Here is a 24,089-nt window from a genome sequence, read left to right as displayed (position 1 = left end):
TGGACAGACAAGGCAGTACAGGCATTTACTAGGATCAAGCAACTGATAGCTGGGTCAGCAACATTGGGGTTTCCAGATTACAGTAAGACCTTTATACAGACTGTAGATTGCAAGCAGGGATTTATGACATCTGTTTTAATGCAAATGTATGGAGATAAGTTAAGACCATTGGCATTTTACTCTAGCAAATTAGACTCAGTAGCACGAGCATTACCACACTGTGTGCAAGCAGTAATTGCAGCCGCTTTGGCGGTACAAGCGTCTGCCACGTTGGTATTGTTCCATGATCTTCGTTAAAAGTCCCGCACTCTGTAGCAGTCATCCTTCTGCAGGACAAGTTAACATTTCTGTCACCTAGCAGACATTTATCTTGTATGACTACGCTGTTATCGCAGCCACACATGACAATTGAGAGATGCACTACCTTAAATCCAGCGACATTGCTACCTGTTGCTGAAGCCGGTATTCCGCATGTATGCTTAGATCTCATACATTCTAAAGTTCTACCAAGACCGGATCTTAAAGATCAACCCTTACTACATGCGGACTGGACACTGTTTGTAGATGGGTCAGCACGCAAAACAGAAACAGGCACCACGCAGGTAGGGTATGCAGTTACTACTGCAACTCAGATAATAGAGGCAAGACCACTCCCGGGAACATATCCGGTCAAGCAGCGGAACTGATTGCTGTGACAAGGGCATGTCTCCTTTCAGAGGACAGGAATGTCACTATCTATACGGATAGTCAATATGCCTTCTCTACGGTGCATGTGTTTGCTCAGCAATGGAAAAATAGGGGGATGGTTACAACCTCGGGGAAAGACATTATGCACAAAGACCTAATCCTTGAATTACTACAAGCCGTCCAACGGCCACGGGTTTGGCCATCTGTAAATGCGCTGCTCATACCCGTGCTAAGGACCCAGTATCACTTGGTAATGCCCTAGCAGACAAAGCAGCCAAAGAGGCAGCTATGTCCAGTACCTTTTCACTTGAAACCACACCTACAGAATTACAACCAACAGATAAATTTGATTTGCAAACCTTACAAGTCATGCAGGAACTTAGCACAGTACAGGAAAAACAACGCTGGACTAGGTATGGTGTTAGGCAGAACAAAGGAATCTATGTGGGACTGGATAATAAATATGTTTTGCCTACTAATCTTTTTAGATATGCAGCACTAGTTGTGCATGGCCCTTCCCATCTGGGCCCTGCAGCTATGGTTAGAATTATCCACCTTACCTTTTGGACCAAGGGTTTCATTGCATATGCAAAACGTTTTTGTCTATCCTGCATAGTATGTGCTAAATACCACGGGGAGGGTCAGAGTTGCTCCGGCATCATTTCCAACACCCCCTATCCTTTTCATACAATATGTATGGACTTCATCGAATTGACCCGGCACAACTAAAGAAGTTTGTGTTAGTAATAGTAGATGCATTTACTAAGTGGGTTGAGGCTTTTCGGTGACACATCCGGATGCTCAATCAGTGGCTAAAATTTTGGTCAATCACATCGTCCGCACTTTGGACTTCCTACACGCATCTACTCTGACAACGGCACACATTTTGTCAATCAGATCATACAGAAACTGTCTACAGTTTTCCAAATTGAATTGAAACACCATTGTGCCTACCACCCACAGTCAGCAGGGTTGGTGGAACGCCATAACGGCATTCTAAAAGGCAAGTTGAGAAAACTCATGGCGAGACACATCAGTCTTGGATTACCTGTCTACCTCTAGCCCTCCTTTCCATGCGCACAACTCCCACCTCAAAAGGAGTCACCCCATTTGAGTTGTTGTATGGGAGACCTTATTACGTCCGCGGTGGCAAAACTTGTTGCCTGCGGAGCGTGAGGGTGAGGAGATAGCTGAGTACATGAGGAAAATGCTGACCAATACTAACAGCTGTTTAACAAATGATTGTTTTCAGGTTCAAGAGGCGACAAGATCACGGAAATCAGACCCGGCGAGTGTTTCTGGATCAAAATAATAAAACTCAAGAATTGGGCATCCCCAAATGGGAGGGCCCTACCAGGTGCTAATCGCAACTCCAACAGCAGTTCGGATTAAAGAAAGGTCCTCATGGATCCACCTAACGCATTGCAAAATCATAAAACATTTTAAGTTAAATAAAGACCTGAGTTCCCCTGAGGAACAAACAGACAGCAGCAATCATGAAGGACAATAATGAGAATAAGAGAAAATGGTTCTATTGCAATGTTTTATTGTTTATAACTATTGTGATTGTAATATTTCTGTTTTGGACATTTCTGTCTTTTAATGAAGCTAGCCATTCAAAGAGACAAACACACCAGCTGGCATCCAAACTTTAATACATATCAAGCGATTAAATATGCATATGCATCCTCAATGAATGTCTCAAATTGTTGGGTATGTACTGCAATACCTACTGTACACAGTGGCTTAATGTTAGGGACAGCCCTCTGGGAATAAATGATACTTGGAATAGTTTGTTGTTTGAAACCACAGAAGTACCACTGAGAGACAAGGTGGCGCTGCCTCTTCTGGCGTGCCAAAATGGAACAGTGTGTTTTCAAAAGATTGGGAAAGTTAAGGTGGGGCTGAGCCAATGTAATTTGACAATAGTTCATAATTGTACCCTAGAAGGGCAGTGTGAGACCAAGTTTGGAGCTATAAAAAACGACATCAATGTAAATGATATTAGTTTTGTTGAAAAAATGCTGTATGTATATGGCCTGTTATTTAAGGGGCTAAAGCCAAATGGGAGTTATGAATTTGCAACCAATATTACCATCAAAACAAATGATTGTTATTTTATTTGTGGTAGGAAAGCATATAAATGGTTACCATATGGCTGGTCAGGAAGTTGTTTTTTGGGATATCTGATACCAGCTATCAGGCACGCAAATGCGTTGCCTCAAGGTAAAATATGAAATGCACGTTCTCTTAATAAACCTATTAATCCCGTAGGTAACATTGATGCATCATGGATTTATCACCATGACTTGGCACACGTCAGCAGCAAAGGACTCTCACATATGGACCTAGGCGATGATGTAATTGCTTGGGCTGGTATTTTGCCAGCATATGGGACAGTAAAATCCATCTGGGAACTGAGAAAACTGTCAAAACTGTTAGAGACTCTGAGTAATGCGACATTTTCAGCGCTAGAATTGGTGACGGACGAATTAAGGGCGATGAGAACAGTAGTGTTGCAGAACCGTATGGCGCTCGATTTCACCCTAGCGGCGAAAGGAGGTACTTGCGCTCTGATACACGAGGAGTGCTGCTCGTTCATCCCTGATAACGAGCACGCGATTCAGAGCCACCTTGAAATAATTCAACAAGTTTCTGAACTGACTAAACCTGGTCCAAACCCCTTGACTGACTTTTTCCAAAATCTGTTTGGAAACTGGGGTTCTGTGTTGATGAACATTTTAATTGCTGTATGTGTTGGTGCAATCATATTTTTGCTGCTTGGCTGCTGTTGCATACCATGTATCAAAATGATAATATCGAAGGTTATCTCTGCCAATGCTATAAAAGCATATTTCTCTGATTATGAGAAGGTATACAACGTATCTGGGATTGTGTAAAATAAACAGTATACAAAATGTTGTAAGGGGGGAAATGTGGAAAAATACTGAAGTCAACATATTTTGTATTCTGTATTTAAAGGGTTAAGCAGAAAAATGTTCACTGCGTGCAAACTGAAATGTTCTGGAAAATGTTGATCACTGAGGAATGCAGGAGTTAATCTTAAACCATTGATAAGGAAGTTAATGGTGCAAGAATAACTGTGGTACTGGCTGGTAAAAACAAGTAATCAAACTATCAATTTTAATGAATGTTCTGTGTGCTACGTGTATGTACGTGCAGGAGGGTCTATATAAGGAGAACTCAAAGTACAAGTAGCCAGACTGCTGGCATATTACTATCATGTAGCAGATCTCCATGCATGTAAAATTAAAGCTGTTTTACTTGCTTACAAGAACTTGGTGTGATTCTTCCAGAATATGTTAGAAGAGTAAAATCTTTCGACATCAATAAAGACTGGGGCAGCATAGCAGAGAGATAGCAGTAAGAACATAGGGGATATACATCTTTTGACTATGTCAGTGAGGTAGTTTTTAATTTTTGATGATATTTTTTATCCACATGTGATACATGGTGGTCAAATTTCAACTGGTCATCAATGATTACACCCAGTAATTTTTGAATGGTTTACTTCTTCTGTCATGGTGTTACTGGCAGAGACAATAGTGAATACTGTTGTTTTGGTAGAGATGTGTTTTGTGGTAAACAGCTGTAATTTAGTTTTTGGGGGGATTTAGTACTAGTTGTGAATTATTTAGCCATGTTTCAATAGATAAGAAGGACTGTTGTGTAAGGTCTTGGAGTTCATTCAGAGATTTTTCAGAAAGGATTAGGGTTGAGTCATCATATTACTGAACTATACTGAACTAGAATAGCATATTTTGTAGCAGTGGAGAGGTCATTGATGAATATGTTGAAAAATATGAGGCCTAGTACAGGTCCTTGTGGGAAAGAAAATACCACAGTTGCTGGTGAGTGCTAATGCAGAGAAAGCATTTGGCAGAGTAAGTTGGGATTTTATGAGTAGGGCATTGGAAGCATTTACATTTCCTGATACAAGAATAAGATTAATTAGAATGATATATTAGGGATCAGATGCAAAAATCAAAGTGGGAAGGTTCCTCTCTAATAATTTGTGTCTGAAGAGAGGAACCAGACAGGGGTGTCCTCTTTCTCCTTTGTTATTAGCTTACTATTTAGAACCATTGGAAAAGAAAAAGAGGTACTCCAAAATTCAAGGATATTATTGATATGGTATATAATTGTACGCCAAAATTCAAGGATATTATTGATATGATATACAATGATGATACTATTTATACCTGAGAGAACCAGAAAAAGGACATTTCAGTACTTGGAACATTCTAAGACATTTCTGTTTTTTTTTTCAGGATATAAAGTTAATGAAGATAAACCAAAGGCCATAGCTGCAACTTATGCCCCACACATGAATAGGTTCAGAAATACCAATATTTATGGGGACATGATAAAATAAAGTATTTAGGACTATGGGTTAAAAAGATTTCTGATATGGCAGCTAAGTATACGTGGGAAGAGACTAAATAAAAGATAATACAAAAATTGAGAAACTGGAAGCTCTTGCCTATGGATATGGATAGAAAGATACAAGCAGTAAAAATTTTTAGTCCCTTTAGTTTTTTATACATTTATACACAGGACAGGTATGTTTTATCAAACAGAGGAGAAGTTGTGGATAGTAACTAATAAAGAATTGAAGGATTTTATCTAGGAGGGTAAGAGTCAAGTGGGATAAATTGATCCTGCCAAAAGAACAAGGAGGTTTAGGATTACCTAATTTGAAGGGATATTTTAGAGCTACACAGTAAAGGCTCTTATACATAACACAAGCAGAAAGTTACAATTCGAAATGGAAATGGATGATGATGATGATGAAGATGATGAAGAATGGGGATAATTCAAGAAATAATGGGAGTGTTTTTTCGACACAGATCCTTATGGGAAATAACATCAGTCATACAGAATAGGCAGTACAGAGAGATAAGGTAACATGGAATATTATATAATATATATATATATATATATATATATCTATATATATATATATATATCTATATATATATATATATATATATATATATATATATATATATATATGTCATATTCATAAAATAGCATAAAGTATACTAAGAATTAAGCCAACATTGGGATGGAGAAAGGAGATTCTGCTGATAGAGATGACTGCAATTAGGGTTACAGAGAATAAGCAAGAGGGGGTGGAATTTACTGGAGGAAGCTAACAAACGAACTAATGTATTCTGAGCAAATAATTAGAGAGGGAAAAGGTAATAGTATGGGAAGAGGCCAAGAAGACATTTGGACCACAGGATAAAGAATGCCTTCCCTATCAGGGATTTATATTAGTGAATAGCCAAAGAGAAAGGGATAGGGGTATCCTAAATAAAAGACCTACAGTGGTTAAGTTTTTAGTTGAATCAAGAAAACAAGCTGCTGTTATGAAACAGATAATTAGTAGTGCATATAAAATATTGCACAATACCTACTGGGATCAATCGGAGGAAATCAGAAAAGATTGAAAAGAGAGATTTGATAAGCAATTCACAAAGAAACAATGGGAGAATATATATATGACTCCCAAATAAACAACAAAATCTAGAAGATATAGGATTTTTGTATGGAATTGTTTGTATAGGTACTTTTATACCTCAAACAAATTTGAAATAATTTTCCTCAGGTAGATGGCAAATGTTGGAGGTGTGATGGGGAAGAAAGAGGTACCTGGGAGCATACATTCTCAGAGTGTAATGAGTTGGCAGACTTTTAAAAATTCCCTACACAGTACTCTGTCAGGAACACTGGGTGAATAAATGAGTGTAAGGAAATTATTTTTCTTGAATCTGAGTTGCCTAGACATAGTAAGACCTTGTTAAGTTTAATCATAGTGGCTGTCAAAATGCAATTACTAGAAAATGGAAATCAAAGTCTAAACCAACAATACTTGAAGTAGTGAATATTGTCACAGAGATAAAAGAACACGAAAAGAGTAGGAGCGAATTACATAGAAAAAAATGGAAATTTTGGGAAAAATACACATGGAAAAATGGTTTGGATGAGGAATGATGTTTAAGAGAAGGCAAGAATCAAACAGTATATGTAATGCCAATCTGATTATATTGTATAGAACGATATATGTTATGCACAGTGTTTGTAAATGTGAACTTGTTAACATGGTTTGATTATGTTTATATAAATGTAAGTTTACCTGTGTCATAAATGATAATTCAATAAAGGTGTTTTATTTAAATATGTTATAGTCTGGAGGGCAATTTCTTCATTTTTTTTGTTTCCTGGCATAACCTGGTAACTAAAATGTTTGGAGAGTGTAATGCTACCCATGCATATAGTTCAGGGAGTTTGTTATAAATACTTTGTAAGCTGGTATGATATATATGAAGACAGTGATGCACTGTGGGTGAGATGGTAGCGATAAAGGGACCAATGGGGATATGCTGCCTGGTGCTGAATATGTTGGATTGGGCCTGGGATTGGGTGGATGTCACTGCAAAGTTTTGCAAACATCACTGGAATATAAAGAATTGTTGTGGCAATTAAAGTTAAATGTCACAAGGCCCCCAGGGCTCAATGATAATATTAGTATTAGTAGTGTACTAAAAATTAGAAGGGCTAGATTATAGCAATAATATTTTTATCTGCATACTTTCATAATATTACAGTCTAATGTATTACATTTATGGCATATGTAATTAGCAATTTACAACGGTTATAAGCTGTATTTATTCTGCATTTGCACTTTATGGTATATGTGAATATGGAGTTGGGTTTTTCTTGGGTATTTTTAAGATGTTTTATTCTTATAACAATATTTTAGTACATATTTAAGTATTCTGAGTTATATGTATCTCAACAGATTTTAATAATTTTTTATGTAATGGTTACGTGTATATTAGGTGGTACTATAAGCTATTCATTTGGAGACACCTTTAAGAACGTAATTGATTAAATCTGTTCTAATTAATTACAGGTCAGGTGACCAGCAAATGATTATATATAGTATTGGGTTCTTCCAATATGCATCTTGATAAAGCCTGGTATTAACCAGGCGAAAGCACTCGTTTTGAATTGGATTGCTGTTCGTTTTTATTGTTGTCACGTCTATTAAAGACAGCTTTCGGGATACTTCATTGGTTGGTGGTCTTTTCTGTGGAATTATCGTACTTCCGTGTTTTTTTAAATATGTTATAGTCTGGAGGGCAATTTCTTCATTTTTTTTGTTTCCTGGCATAACCTGGTAACTAAAATGTTTGGAGAGTGTAATGCTACCCATGCATATAGTTCGGGGAGTTTGTTATAAATACTTTGTAAGCTGGTATGATATATATGAAGACAGTGATGCACTGTGGGTGAGATGGTAGCGATAAAGGGACCAATGGGGATATGCTGCCTGGTGCTGAATATGTTGGATTGGGCCTGGGATTGGGTGGATGTCACTGCAAAGTTTTATGGTTATAAAGATATGATGGTATGGGTAGAGGCATTCATGTATGATTTTATGTTTAATACCAACTTTGTGAGTAACTGGCTGTAGGTTTGGATAATTGTACTTGAACAGTAGGACACATAAATGCTGATATAGATTAGATGTGATTGGGAGATGAGGTTCAGAAGTATTTTGCTTGCAGGACTCAATATAACGTATTTTGTTTCTATATACTGAGGCATTGTGACAGTAATGAATATTTGTAAGATGTTTAGTCTGCAAGTAGGTGAAGAGGTACAAGAGTGAGGTGCTGTAGAATAAACAGGAATTAGGGAGTGATTGTTTGGAAAAGTAGAAGTTGAAATGTATAATAATAGATTGTGTAGGCTGTGGGCTGACAGGAAATTTTGAAATGTGCAGATATTTAAGAGTATAGGTGCGCGGAAATACTGATTTGACTGGGAATGAAAGTATGTGGTGAGAAGTCTGTTAGTGTAGAATAGTTATGGTAAAGAAGGGCAGTGAGTACAAAATATTTAATTGTGTAGGGGTATAGAGAAATTGAGGGTAGATGGGTATAAGCAGTATAGAGAGATAAGGTGAAGGTTGAGAGATATTATAGAGGAAAAGATAAGAGATAAATATTAATCTGATTGTAACATATGACAGAAGGTCACAAGGATGAACAGAAGAGAGAACTTAGAAGCTTAGGTATTAAGTAACTGGCTTATACAGGTCTATATTAGTTCATCGAAGTTTACTTACCTCGAATGGCTGTTCGACATCATCGAACAGCCATTCATCGAATGTTCAAATCAGTGAATGTTTTTCCCAGGTAAGTAAACTAGTTGGCCAGCACACCATCAAAACACAAACACATTAAATTAAACGAAATAAAGTAGGGGGCCTAGCCCCTCACACCCCCAATGTGGTGGCCTAGGCCCCAACACCCCCAACTTATATATATATATATATATATATATATACATATATTTTATATATGTATATATATATATATATATATATATATATATATATATATATATATATAGATTATATATATATATATATATATATATATATATATATATATATATATATATATATATATATATACCAACTCCAAGATCACACTACAGCTGGGAAAAGGACAATTTTTTGTATTTTGGCCATCTAGTTTACTTACCTGGGAAAAGTATTCGCTGATTTGAATGATTGATGAAGGGCCATTCGATGATGTCAATTCGATGAACAGGCATTCGAGGTAAGTAAACTTCGATGAACTAATACAGACCTGGCAAACACAGTGAAATCTAATGGTCAAATTAAATGGCAGTGGTCAGTTAGGTTAGTAGTCTTTGCAGTGCAAGGATTATTCCTTGGGGGAGGATGATGGTTACTTTCCAGCACAGGGCAGGCACGTATCTCACTAGTTAAATTAATATGCAACAAGGCTTTTCATGTCAAACTTGCTTACATTGCACACTGACACTATTTTCAGTGGAAACATTTGTCATATAGCTGAAATAAAATATGCACCAAGAGACAGTGAGTGTAAGGACTTGCCTGCCTCACTGATAAGGGACAGAATTGTCTGTGGTATTATAACTGATGATGTAACAGGCAGATTTCTGAATGAGAGTGAAATTTAACACAGGACATGTACAAAATGTGTGGAATTATTAATATTTGGTTAGAAGTATTGCATGAAGAGACAGAAGTGTGCAAAATTAAGGCAGAAAATAATTATGAGGAAGAATAAAGAAATCTTTTAAATGAAACAGAAACAAACACACAAAATTCAAGACGGTACCCATAAACAAATACACAGTTAAGAAAAAATGGCTGCATGCATGAAGTGCTACATCCAAAATGAAATGCAATGCAAATCTCATATTCAGACCTGTAGGTCCTGAGGCTGTCTCAGTCATTTTGCAAAAGCTTTTAAGTATATAAATAAATCTAAATCATATGATTTAAATTATTCTGAATCTAAATGGCAAAGAAAATGTGAAGTATCTGTGAGTACAACAGAAATACATAAATGGAGCACAGTAAGCAATAAAAGAACATTTTGGTCAGAAAAACATGACTAGTCAAGGTTGCATTACTTTTAAGCATGATTTGGTGCAAAATGTAACATATTGGAATCTTTGTTCAAAGCACCGTGTCTGTACAACACCGAAAGTTCAATGTGCCTGTACATTACTGACTTAGTCAGGCCATAAATTGAAGCCAACAGGTCAGATTTTGCTTACTTTTTTGTTTATAAGAGATTTAATTTCAAACCAAAATAGGAATGCAACATCAGACCAATGAAAATTACTTTTCATTTGAAATTGAACATACTTTCAAAGGGGCCATCTGGGTACCAGAAATGTAGATAGCAATATCACAAAACAAAAATATCAACTTACTTATCTCTCTCCTCTTGAGAAAATGCTCTCCAAATAATGAGACTTAGGCGCCTTGCAAAAGAAAAGGAAACGAGACATATGATGAAGACATTAGTCAATAGTTAATATTCATAAAATCAGCACTGAAAGTAATGCTGTGTAAATGAACTTACCTTAACAGAAGATATTCTAACAGATCGCTGCTGCAGTAGTCTAAGCTATTCAGGTTACATCCGGCCAAGGATATGATCCCTGACAAGCTTTCAAAGCTTTAGGGTACCTTCCATGTGCCCTGAAGCTAGGGTTTGAGAAGAGTCACATAAAAGATGTAGTCTGGTGGACAAAACATTACAGCTTTCTTGCCTAGAGGAAGCTAGAGCCATGAAATGAAAATGACAGGAAAGGAAAAAACCCAACAGACAGCATATGCAACTATATACAAAATAGTATGCACAGCTACACCCTGCAATGCACCAAAAATAGAACAAGGGGATGGAAGGAGGGGAAGGGAGGCTACTGTCACACCAATATATTAGAACCACTACTGTTATGTTACGTTTCCTTACACAGCTGCACTTTGTTTGATATTAGATCACTGTTTCAGTAGCTTAACCTGCATGACGACATTACCAAAGTTTAGGATTATACAGGGAGGATGAAAACTAGTCCTAGACCTAGAAAAAGAAGCCAGCTTGTAATGAGTTTTAAAATTATGCACAGAGGACCAAGTGGCTGGCACTTGAATCCTTTTAGAGTCCACCCCATTTCCAAAACACCACAGAAGAAACAATGCCCTGGTAAAGTGAGCCCCTACCATGCCTGAAAGTGACTTGTTATGGTAAGAAGTAACCTGAGACAGCCAGCCACCTAGAAAATTTCTGTTTTGACACTGGTTGTCCTTGTTTCTGTCCTTCACAGCATTGAAGCATTTTGTTCTGTCCAAACAGTATCTAAACTGCCTGTTGATGTGTAAGATTATTTTTCTCTTGTTTTTAGATTCTGGAAAGAATACATGAAAAAGAACTGGTGAGCTCAAGGTAAACTCTGAATCTACTGTAGGCATAAAAGAAGGATCTGTTCTCAAAGAAACCCTGACTTGTGGAAAATATGCTAGGTTTGACTTACCATATGAGCTTGTAACTCAGATACCCTTCTCACAGATGCCAGACCGATGAGTGAAACATTTTTTTCCAAGTTATGAACCCTAATTCAGCCTGTTGAGCTGGTCTAGTAGAAGAAGTATTAGTTTTCAAGCACAAAGTTAAGATTCCAAGGAGCAGCCACCTGATAAGTGAAATCCCATTCAAAATCTGCCCCTCTTCAGGACAGGAAGATGGGACTGGGGAACTATAAGGGCAGACCAGCAGAAATTGCTGAAAGATGAATCTTGATAGAAGAGGATAGTGACCGACACAAATATTCTAGAACCAGAGGCATTCAGGCCTTGACCGGGTCCTGTTTCTCAATATAGCACCAACCATTAAATGGTTTCCATTTGCATATATATGATTTCCTAGCAGCAATTATTTTGTCTCCTTTAGTACTTGTTGTTCATCCTCAGGAACAAAAAGTGTCTAAAAGGTATTAAAATTCTATCTTGCAGGCAGGCAATTGAAGTGTTTCAGGATGGGGTATATCAAACAACTCCAGTCTTGTGTGAGTAAATTCAGGCTGCGGGGACTGCTGAGATAATTGCCTTTGGCCATTTTCACAAGAAAGGCTAACCACTATTGCCTGGACCAAAATGGGTCACCAGCACTATTTTTGGCTAGTCCTGCTAGGTCTTTAGAAAAACATTATATATGATGGAAAGACAAGGAGGAACATTCCTGTTCATTAGAACGACAAAGTATCTGTCTTCCAGGCTTGCTTGCAAGGAATTCTAGAGTAGTTTTGAAAGGATGTTAATAGCTGTTTGAGGTGTTCCCCCATCAATTCCTGGAAGACTCTTGGGTATAATTTCCATTTGTAAGGGTCTGTCTTGGTCCTACTCAGCTTATCTGCTATAAAGTTTTGTTCTGTCAGAGCAACACATTATAACTTGTCGGCTATGATAGAATGTTAGAAGCCTGAAGAGTCAAACTGAGCTAAGTTACTACTTCCCAGAGCATCATGGCAAATCTGTAAATGGGATATGATGTAGTACCCCTTGTTTTTTTATATAATACGTCACTGCGGAGTTGTCTCTGATAACTTGCAGAGATCCCAAAGTCCAGAGATGATTTAAGTGCTTTATACTATTTATACTATTGATTACTGCCAACATCTTTTTGACATTTATGTGCTTTTGTCTGCCCTGCTTGTTTCACAGACCTTGCACTTTCACCCATTTTGATACAGTCCCCCCAAGTTAACTCTGAGACATTTGTTGTGATAGACTGAGAAGGAAATGAAGGGGAGAATGAATGTGAAGATTGAGAGACATCTGGTTTGCTACCATAGTAACACCATTCTTACAAATCTCAACTCTGGAATCTGAAAAGATAAAGGATGATGATGTTGACACCAGAATGACCTGAAGTACCATTCATTTTTAATCATGTTAAGTCTGGCTAAGGGAATCATAATAATCATAGAAGCCATGAAACCAAGAATCATGACAGATGTCAGAGATTGGTTGAAAAAGCTCAGGAAAAATTCTCTGTACAATTCTACTTTGTACTGAGAAAGAAAACACTTCCTAGGGAAGTATCCAGTAGAGATCCCATAAAAATTATTCTGTGAGATGGGATGAGCATTGATTTCTGTAAGTTCAGCTGAGACCTCAAACTGATAAGGAATTTCCTGACACAGCTCAGAGATTCTTGACAATTGGAAAAAAGAATGCAAATATAAGAAAATAATTCAGATATGGAAAGACGTATATGCCTTCAAGTCTGCAGTAAGTAAGTAATTACTGGAGCCAGATACTTTGTAAATATTCCTGGTGCAGTAGATTACACCATAAGGTAATGCAGAGAACTGATAATGTGAGTCCAATAAAAAAATCATAAAAATATGAATTCCTTGCCAATAGGAATGTGATCATAAATATCTTTTAAGTCTAATGGTACTATGAAACTAGGGAGGAGGGGTATGAGTGATAACAAGAACCTTAAGGGCAGCATCTTGAACACTAGAACCCTGACATAGAGACTGAGAAAGGCGAGGTCTAGAACTGGTCTCCAAGTTCCCTTTTTCTTTGGCACCAGAAAAAATCCTTCAATAAAAAAAAAAACTTTGCCTGTCTGATGCCACTAATTCTATGACACCCTAAGACTACGTTATCCTAAACTGAAGAGTAGGGATCTCTTGAAAAGGATGTAGGGACTCGCACTGTCATCTGGACCCCTCTTGGGTGGTTCTCAGACCCATTTGTCTGATGTAATCTGATGAGGACAATGAGAGGAGGGTCTTGAATAGGCAAGTAGTCATTCTGACTTTTTGGACTGTCTTTGGTTTAGTTAGGCATTCTCTTGATGTTTAGAGCCTCACTGACATTTCTTTTTAAAATCCTGGTTTTTTGCACCTTGATTTTTGAAAAAGGGTCTTTAATTAGAAACTTTTTAGTGAACTTTGAAAAAGAACTTTAAGTTGGAACATTTGGACAAACCTATAAATTAATATCCATCTTTCATAAACTCTTCTAAGGACATAAGCAGCAGAAAGGCTAAACAGAGCATCCTTGTCTAGAGAATTTAAAACCTCAATTTTAGTATCCTCTGGTAAGTTCTGAGAATGTCAACAAGAAAATATTCTAACTGACCTGGTTAATCACAGCTCTGGATGCATCAGCAGAATTATAATAGCACTTTGAAGTATTTGGCTACATGAGAAACAGATACAATTGAGGAATTCAAAGAAGTTTTAACTTCTGAAAAAGAAAACTTTCGCATGATATGAAAGAAATCCAGAAAAATTTCATCATGTGAACCTGACAGCTCAAAACTCTTAAAATTAAAGTAGCAGAAGAATAAACTTTCTTCCCAAATCAATCAAAAGCTTTCAGACAGAATGTGGTTAACATTTACATTCTGTTTAGCAGAAGAAGGTCTAAATAAGGAGATGAATGTAGGGTCTGCTTTGGGATTACAAAACAGATACAGTAAACTCTCGGTTAACCGGCACCCATGGGGTTTGGTAGATGCCGGATAACTGTGGTTTCTGGTTGCTTGAGAGTTACTATTAAAAATAGGCCTGACTAATACTGTACCCTATACTATTTGTTTGGTTTGACATGTTCTTATGTTGGGAGAGAGGGAATTTATTCCTATCTTCCTTTTTAAAACTCTAAAATTCTAAAAACGTAAGGTATGTTTCTGCAAGGGGGGGTACAGAAAGTCCAACACATGAAAATTGTACTGTATTTCTTCACTTTATTGTTCTGGTTGCTTGAGAGTTCTGATTGCTTGAGTTCCGGTTAACTGAGAGTTTACTGTATTTATGAGTCAGAGGTACTTTTTAGGAGCAGGATTTAGATTGTCAGGAAACCACAAGCAGTGAAGAAAACATGCTCTATAGCTGATAAAACAGGAGGGACAGCTGCAGGCTGTGGGGCATCCAGTTGTTAGAATCACAAAACTTTAGCTGGGAAACAGAAATTCCATTCTGTTCCCACTGAAATGCTTCTTTGATTTTTGTTATAGTTTCAGAAAAAGATAACTCTTCTGGAGTGAAATCTGAAATAACACTTTCCACAAAATCAGAATCTTAGGATCATAGGAGATTACTAGGCTATTGACCCGGAGGTCATTTTAAGCCTAGCCATTTCAACCCAATGTAATACCATAGAAGTACTAGTCAGCACCCAAGATTGCATTTAGTGATGACTGCCCATGTCCAGGAGGGTTGTGGGCATTATCTCCAGTAAAAAATGTATGGTGCCCCATCCACTTGTCGGGGTTCTTCTTGAACAGTGTCATAGAGGTGCTCTGTTTCACATGAACTGGTAGCCCATTCCAAAGATGTGGCAGTCGCTGGGAGATAAATCTGTCCCTCCAGCATGCCCTAGTTAAGTCACAGGCCATGTTTAAGTCCCTGGAAAGGGTAGCCCTAGACCTATTTGATTTACAGATATGCTGTAAGTTCTTTAGGTTTGGGTGTTGGGATGCTCTGTAAACCAGGCATAAGTCTCCCCTAAGAAGTCTATACAATACAGAGTATAGTGACAGGGACTTTAGTCAGTCTGTGTAAGGCACATGCTGGAGGCCTTTGATCTTCTTTGTTAGAAACCTCTGAGGTCTCTCTAATTGCTGCAGGTGCTTAGTATGGTACATACTAAATGGGGAGCAATACTCAATTATGGGCCAGATAAGTGCCGAGTATAGGGGGTTATAACCTCTTTAGCTTTCAAGGCAATGCCTTTGCTAATTAAGTGAGCTATGTGGAAAGCTTTCCTTACAATGGTAGACACATGGTAGTGGAAGTTAAGATCGCGATCAACCTCTGATTCCAGGTCTCTTACCACTTCATGGGTACTTAGAGTATTGTTGTTGATTTGATAGTGTGAGGGAACATTGTTTGTGCCGAAGGTAATGATGATGCATTTCTTTACATTCAGTTTGAGACCGTGACTAATACACCAGTCACTGGTCTGTGCGAGGCCCTCCTGGAGTATACTGACATCATTTGGAGATTCAATGATTGCACCTAGTCTGCAGTCATCTGCAGACTTGGTCAGCCACAACCTTTTAGTTTGGACCTGAACTTTTGAGAAGTATATACCAAACATTAGGAGACCTAGCATTAACCCCTGCTGGTTGATGTGGAGTCACCACTTTGATAGTCTGTGGTCTGTTTGTCAGCCAGTTGGCAACCCATATTACAACAAAGGGGTTCACATTCAGTTTACTAAGTTTATCGGTAATGCCCGAATGTGGGATTGTGTCAAAAGCCTTTCCCTTGTCAAGGTATGCTGTGTGCACAGATCTGCCATCATCAATGGCCTTAGTCACACTTTCAAAGAAATTCACCAGATTTAACAGGCAGGTCTGCCCTTCACAAAGCCGAATTGGGTAGGATCCAGGCTTTGGAGACCACCTATGTCTTTACTTATGAGGTCCATAATGATACATTCAATGGCCTTACAGATGAGGCTGGTCAGGCTTATGGGTTTGTAATTCCTGGGTCTGTTGCTAGACCACCTTTGTGGAGGAGAATAACTCTTGCTGTTCTCCATTCCACAGGAGCAAAGCTTGTGGTTTGGCTATGATTGAAAAGGGTACTTAGTGGTGATGCTAGTTCATGTTTTAGCCTGTTTAGACAACAGCCTGGGATGTCATCTGATCCCATATAGGCAACATTCTTTGCCTTGGACATGGCTTTGAAGACCTACTCTTCAGAAATGTAAGGTGGGGCAAAGTTTGGGGGAGGGTTTGTTGCAAGTTAGTAGGGGATAAGGGAGTGAAATTATTGCCAAACCTATCAGTTAGCAGATTCGCTATCTCTGTGGGGTCACTGTGTGACATACCATTGGCTACCAGTTCTGCACATGCTTGGGTCCTACCCTTTAGGTTATGCACGCAGCTGTAAAAGGCCTTATGGTTATACTTGGCAGTACTTGCTAGGTTTCTCTTAAAGGAGCGCTTGAAGGATCTGACAAGTTGTCTTATTTGCCTGTTAAGGGTGAGGAGGGTGCTTTTCCAATGTTGGGTCCTTGTCTTTGTTTTCTTGGACAGCAACTTTTTGCATCTAATGTAGAGTTTTTTGATGCTGGAAGTCCACCATGGTAGCTTGATTTTACTTGGGGCTCTGACTTTGACCGAGTTTATACACTAATGCAAGTGATTGTGCAGGACTTTAGTGTAAGCTCCAGCATAGTTACCACTTTAAGCTTGGGGTAGGGCTTGGAATGCATTTATACCTTCACCTAGGAGGATATAGTTTGGCTTGGTGAGGTAATTTTAGTCTGATTTCACCCTTTATGCATGCTGGTGTTAGTGTCAGTTCAAGGGTGACTGATCTGTGGTCAGTTTTAACTAATGAGGGTCCAACAGTTGCAGCAGTGTACCTGCTTGACGTGTTGGTGAGGACCAGATCTAGAATATTTGTTCCTCTTGTTGGGGTATGGGCAATTTGCTCCAGGGTATTTGAATTCACAAAGCCAAGGAACTTTTATACTAGTGAGTTTGGGCTACACTAGATTTCCCAGTTAATGGTAGGATAATTGAAATCCCCCATAGCTAGTGAGTTTGGTAAAATTTAGATTGTCTTCAATTTGGTTAAGTAGGCTTCATGGGTGTCATGACCCACTGAGGAAGATCTATAACTGGCTAGGACTTGAATGCAGGGTCTTACTCACCATAACTTGGACCTCAGGTAACTCTATGGAGTTGTCCAGTCTAACTAGACAGGAGGTGAATTCATCTCTAATATAGACTGAAACACCACCTCCTTTGGTTTTCACATGTTCATTTTGTGGTCTAAAGGTCTAGAAGGCATTGTAGCCTTACAGGACTGGGGTACACTCTGAGGCCTTAAACCAGATCTCTGTGACTGCACAGACATCTACATCTTCTAGTGACAGAAGTGCTTCCAAGGAGTGCAGTTTTTGGTTTAAGCTCCTAGCATTTAACAGCATGACCCTTACTTTGTTCTGACTGGTTAATGTCACATCTATAATGTTTTTGAGACCTTGCCTAAAAAAGACTATAGGGGAGGCAAGAGCCTTTGCTGGCAGCCAAAAGCCTAGGGATGTCAGGTGCAAACCACCTCTGGCAAAGCAGAGAGACTTGTCGACCACAGCTTCCCATGCAGACAGGAATTGGATCCCCTTGGAATGACACCAAAAACTAAGCCAATTATTGAAATTAGCCATTTTTGTTTATTACTGTGGCATCATTCTAAGTGAGGGCAGTATGCTGCTCAAAGCTAGGGACATACCTGCCTGGGACACATACTCAGAGAGCTCAAGCCATGTCTTTCTTCATATAGTCCAGCAAGGTACATCTCAGGTCATTCACACCAACATGACTATGACAGAGTCATAATGGTACTTGTTGCTGAGAGACCTGAGTGCATGCATGATTTGACGAATTCTGGCACCAGATGGGCAGCTGATCATGATTTTCTCCTTGTCCCACCTGGTGAGTGGGACATCCATGTGTCTCACTACTGAGTCTCCAATTACAAGAAAACTTGTTTTTTTGAGTGTTACACCTTATAGGCTTGGTGAGTGAGACACTAGTTTTGCTATGTGTTATGGTTGTGGTGAAGACTGTGTTAGCAGTGGCAGACTTGTGTTTTGGAGGTATTTGGTGTTTTGGTTAGTTTTTTAAGAGAACCTCAGCATATGTGGATTGAGGTGTTTGATGCATACTATGTCTCTGAGTAATGGCATGTGTATGAGCAGTGGTAATGAGGTCCACCAAGGGGTCTGCCGGAGGGGACACCCAAGAGGTAGAAGGGCCTGCTTCGAATGCCTCCAGAAACACGGACTCATCAGAGGAAGACTTGGGGGCAGACCACCCACCTCTGATCCTCAGCATCTCCATGATGTCTCCAAAGGAGACATCATCAGGGGGTGATCTTGGGGAGCCTTCCCCTTCCTCCAAGTCCGTGTCCTCAGTTAAGGACTCAGGGGAGTCCACGTGCCTCCTCTTGCACTTATGCTTGCGGGGCACTTCTTTTTGGGGGGCTGTCCGAGGAGGCCTCACCAGCTACATCCTGTTCCAATGGAACCATCTGGGACATTGAAGCAGGCTGTCCCTTTGGCCGGGTGATGGAAGCCTGGCCCAGCAGAGAGGGAGTGCAGGTAGGAGCCGAGACAAGGACCTGGGGTCCGGATGCTCTCAACAGAGCCTTCTCCACTACATCGAAAGCCGAGGGGGAACCACTCTCTCTTGGATCCAAAAGTAGGTTCCCACTCGGATCCGATGAAGGAATCGGAACCGGCACCGAGATCGTCGGATCCGAAGGACCAGTGTGCTCCGACCTGGATGGAGCCGAAGGCACACTGAATCCCTCGGATCCGAAGCTCGGGCCACGGCTCCGAGAGGTTGGATCCGACAGGCTCGAGGGCAGGGTCGGATCCGAAGTACCAAGTACTGTCGGCGCCGACCCACCCCCGGCTCCAACACTGCTCGGCTCTGAAATGCTCCGAACCCGGGTAGCGGGTCGGAGAAGGAGCAATAGGATGGAAAAAAGGTGTCGAGCTCCCCCCGAAGGGGGGGGGGGAGGCAAGAGCACTCCCATCTGCAGCTGGGCCTGGATGAACCTTCGCATCATCCGGTCCAAATCTGCATCGGACATACTAAATGTCGATCTCAAGGAGGTCACCGAGGCAGGCCTGGAATGCCACCTCGATGACCTCGATGGAGATCAGGCCTCCTCCTCCTCGGGCCCTGGGGAGAAACAAGGGGATCAGAGCTGAGGAGGAGGAGACCTAGAAGCAGTGGAGGGAGAAGCCCGCTTAGCTGGCGGGGCCGAAACGGAGGTCTCAGCCCGCCGCTTGTGGTGCTTCTCCCTCCGTTTCTCCCTCCTGGCCTCCCTGTCCTCCGACACTTTAGCAGGAGTTTGAGTCCTGGACAGAGGAAGGGGGGCAGGAATGGCAGCAACCACAGCCTGTGGTGGAACCACGGGGGCAGCGGAGGCCACAGCCGAGTCCGGGGGTAAAAGTCCCGCCAGGACCAGCTTCGACCTCCACTCTTTCAGTGCCCTGGGGTTGAACGCTGCACAAATGGTACAGCCTGAGGTGAGGTGTTCAACCCCAAGGTACCGAACGCACTGAGTGTGGCCATCAGCCGGGGAGAGCTTATGGCCACACTCGGTACATTTAGAAAAAAAGAAAAGTAATGTAACACACACATAGGCCCCAAAACACAACACACAACACACACACTCTAACGACCAGAGAAGGGAGGGAAAACTACTTAAAAGAAAATATATTGCTCTAAAGGGTACCTAACAATTACACACAAAAGATTTTTGAGAAAAATTAAGAAAGTTGACAGAAAAATAACAACTTAACTGCCAAGACTAGATGAGCTCGCAAGAATCCAGCTATCCACAAGTGCGGCAAACTAGATCTGAGGTCATGGAGGGTTAGCAGGGGATTATGGGTGAGGGGAGGAGCTAGGAGCTCAGATCCATTAGCTTGAAACAAGTTGCCGGCTCGGATCCGATATCGGATCCAAGACCCACAGGTTGCTGACAAATGAACTCCCTACTTCAGATCTTGTTTTTTGAGTGTTACACCTTATGGGCTTGGTGAGTGAGACACTAGTTTTGCTATGTGTTATGGTTGTGGTGAAGACTGTGTTAGCAGTGGCAGACTAGTGTTTTGGAGGTATTTGGTGTTTTGGTTAGTTTTTTGAGAGAACCTCAGCATATGTGGATTGAGGTGTTTGATGCATACTATGTCTCTGAGTAATGGCATGTGTATGAGCAGTGGTACTATGTGAACATGTAGTGGTGGGTGAGTTGACAACCTTCTCCATGTTACTGTTTTGAGTGAGAGAGAGCATGGATTCTAGATTCTTGGTGTAAATACATCTCTCGCACTCTGTATTAGATTGTGCTATTAGTAGATGGTTGCCTGTGTATATGAGGCAATTGCTGTAATGCCTCAAGAGACCCAACTCAAAAAGGTTGACAGGAGAAACAATGGTAATCCAACTGTCCATAATGCTAGGTTGAAAACTGCTGTCACTAGGGGTGGCTTTTCAGAAACAATCATGGAGGAGCTCTGCAAATGGATATTTCTGCCTGACTTTTAAGGGAAAATTTGTTGAATTTACTGTTTGGCTTTGGCAGAAGTAGAGCTCGGTGCTGCATGACATGCAAACAAGCAGAAACCTGCTCAGATGCAGGGCCTAAATACCAGAAGCTAAAACTTAACACAATTCAAAAGGACCAATCATGATGCTTATTCCAAACCCTAGACTGACCTCCCTTTACCATTCAGGTCCCAATCAACACAGTTCTCTCCCAAAAGTGCAGCTAGGTCCCCTTCCAAGCCAAAATGATTTGGAAAATGTGCTGAGGATGAACAAACCACTACAAAAAGTTCCAGAAGGAGCATGCTGAGATCTGGACTATGCTACAGCTACTAGCTACCATATTTTAAGAAGGAAACACTAGAGAATGCTTAACACAGCAGAAAACAGCATTGAGACACTGAATAAATATTTACAACACTAGAAAATCAGCCAGGAGGCTCTAAAGAATGATTTAAACAGTTAACAGGTCAATTAAGTACTGCTTGGTGGGAAAACCAGAGCAGGCAAAACAAGATAGTTTTAAAACAGTAAAAAAGTATCAGTAAATACTTAAACAGTGGAAACAAACAAGAATTGTTAAATAGTGAAAACAGCAATCAAATTTGATTTTACAGGCACAGTGTAGCAGATAATTGCAGTATAACAGTGTAGTTTAGTGCACAGTAAATAAATGCGGTATAAAAATAGGTGGCAGACAATAAGAAGTGCAGTAAATAATATAAATAAGCCAAAAAACAGGCAACTCATGCTTTTTTGGACATTCAAAAGCCTCTAGTCATCTGGTATCTCAGCTCAGAGTTGTGGCTAGTAGCCCACCTCAGTTCAGCTTGGTACAAGCAAGCAGAAGGTTGCTCAGATGCAGTGCCTAAATACCAGGAACTAAAACTTGAAAAAAAAAACTAACGAAATTCAAAAAGACCAATGAATATGCTTATTCCAAGCCCTAGACCAGCCTCCCTTCACCCTGTCAGCTTCAGCTTGGAGATACACTCAACACCCACTCTCTGCTCTTCTAATTGGGAAACATTGTCATAATGTGAGGGAAATCTTTTTTTATCTGTGTGCAGCCAGTGAGCCAGTGAAGAAACTGGGATTTAAGAAATTAATAGCAAAAATTAATTCCATAGCAAATCCCAGCAAGTCAAAGAAACTGTACAAGAAACATTCTTAACTTTTTGTTTTCATTTCCTGTGAGACTCCCTGGAAAAAGATAAGACCCACATAAGGGACACTATCCTGGGAATCAGGCACCCTAAAGCAGCTATGTGGTAGGCCTTCACCTGCTCCTTCCCTCAAGACCAGCAAAAGTGGTTGTCCCTTGCCCAAAGAGGACAACCCTACAGTTGTAGAGGGCATATCTAATTCCCAAGCCTTGGTGACTTCCAGTTAAGCTATGCCAGTAGCACTGAGAAACAGCATTGAGGGGTCTGAGGAACCAAGTCAAGCCACAGCAGAGTCACTCATTAGCTGAAGCAGTCAGGGAGCTAGACTGAGACCTGATGACTCCATAGAAATTTTCTTCTTGCAGATAGCAGAGACTGAACCTGAGACCAATAAATACTCCCTGGTTTAGATTAAGCCAAATCTTATCCCAATACTCAAACTGCACGAGGCAGGAAGCTAATGTCAGTCTCTCTTGGGATAAATAAATGCATCTCCACTCCACTTTTACAGCTCGGGCAAACACAGAGGGATCACTAATTAACCTAGATCACACATTTGGGATGTAAGCGAAAAGCAAAGCACCCAGAAAAATCTTGTGAAAAAGGGAGAACAAACAAGGTCTGAACAGAAGGCACCTGAGCCAAGCACTAAACTTGAGAAACAAGCAAAATGAGGCAGCAATGTTAATTATTGCATCACTTCAACCTCTCTTGTTTGTTCTCACGTACAAATGATTCCACGTTAACATCATCTTTTTCTGTCTTCCTCCCTATTCGATACAAGTTCCCCTACTCCAACCCACCCCTTCTCTCTTGCTGCCTCCTCTCTTCCCTTGATTTTCTGACAGTCCTAGACAGCAACTTTTCCCCTCCTTTACTCATGTTCACCTCTTCTTACATTCTACAGAGTGGGATAAAAGTCTTGTTTACAAGTAGATTACTGAAATAATTCAGAATGAAATTTAGGAAAAAAATGTTTATCTGATAAACATTCTTACTATAGAAATTTGCTTATCTATGTGGGTTATATGTTTCCTACCCCAAAGGAAAAGGAAGTTTTATCTAATTTTTCAGTACAGTATAGGGATCTAGGTTAAAAATTGTAAAAAGAGAAGTACTGAATAGCAAAGTGGAAAATGGAAGTTTAAACTTGAATCATGTGGTGTATTTATCATCTCTGCATCTGTACTGGGAATGACAGATAATAAAATTTAATAGATACACTTTAAGATCAACTCTTGAGCAAAATTATGACTGCTTTTGCAACAGTCACACAGAAGAGAGTTCAAGTCACCAAAGAGAGAAGACTCAATATATATCCAGATCCATAGATGCCAATATGATATATTTGGAATACAATAAAATCATATTGGCATCTACAGATCTAGATATGTATATATATCGACTCTTTTCTTTGGTGAATTGAGCTCTCTCTTGTCTGATTGTTGGTGTTTTTTTGACTGAATTCATCATTGTCAGTAGGTTGGCGTTCTTTGGTTGGCATGGTATTTTCTGGAACACTATAGGCGCAAAAGAAAAAAAGAGCAGCAGTTACAGGTGACACGGAAGTAGTAGAACATCAGAAGAAACTGTCTCTGTGGAAGGGTAATACACACAGTATGGGGGAATCACAGGAAAATGGTGCCTAGACTATCACTCTGTAATATACAGTACATCTATCATGTGACTTAAACTCTGAATAAAACAGACAAAAACACTAAGAAGAGAGTACCAAAGAAAAGCAGGC

The 24,089-nt window shown here is 40.0% G+C and overlaps 1 protein-coding gene across 1 annotated transcript in view; it reads right to left on the bottom strand.

Annotated features, from left to right (window-relative positions):
• The window catches only part of VWA3B (von Willebrand factor A domain containing 3B), a 2,054,405-nt gene that overhangs the window by 554,964 nt on the left and 1,475,352 nt on the right, over window positions 1-24,089 (bottom strand). The window contains exon 19 of the mRNA XM_044071813.1: window positions 10,504-10,554. Coding sequence (XP_043927748.1) covers window positions 10,504-10,554 — 51 coding nt within the window. The remainder of the gene's footprint in view (window positions 1-10,503; window positions 10,555-24,089) is intronic.

This window comes from Protopterus annectens, chromosome 5.part0, assembly GCF_019279795.1.
Source record: "Protopterus annectens isolate FY-2018-M chromosome 5.part0, PAN1.0, whole genome shotgun sequence".
NCBI lineage: Eukaryota > Metazoa > Chordata > Ceratodontiformes > Protopteridae > Protopterus > Protopterus annectens.
This window is presented reverse-complemented; position numbering and strand designations above follow the sequence as displayed.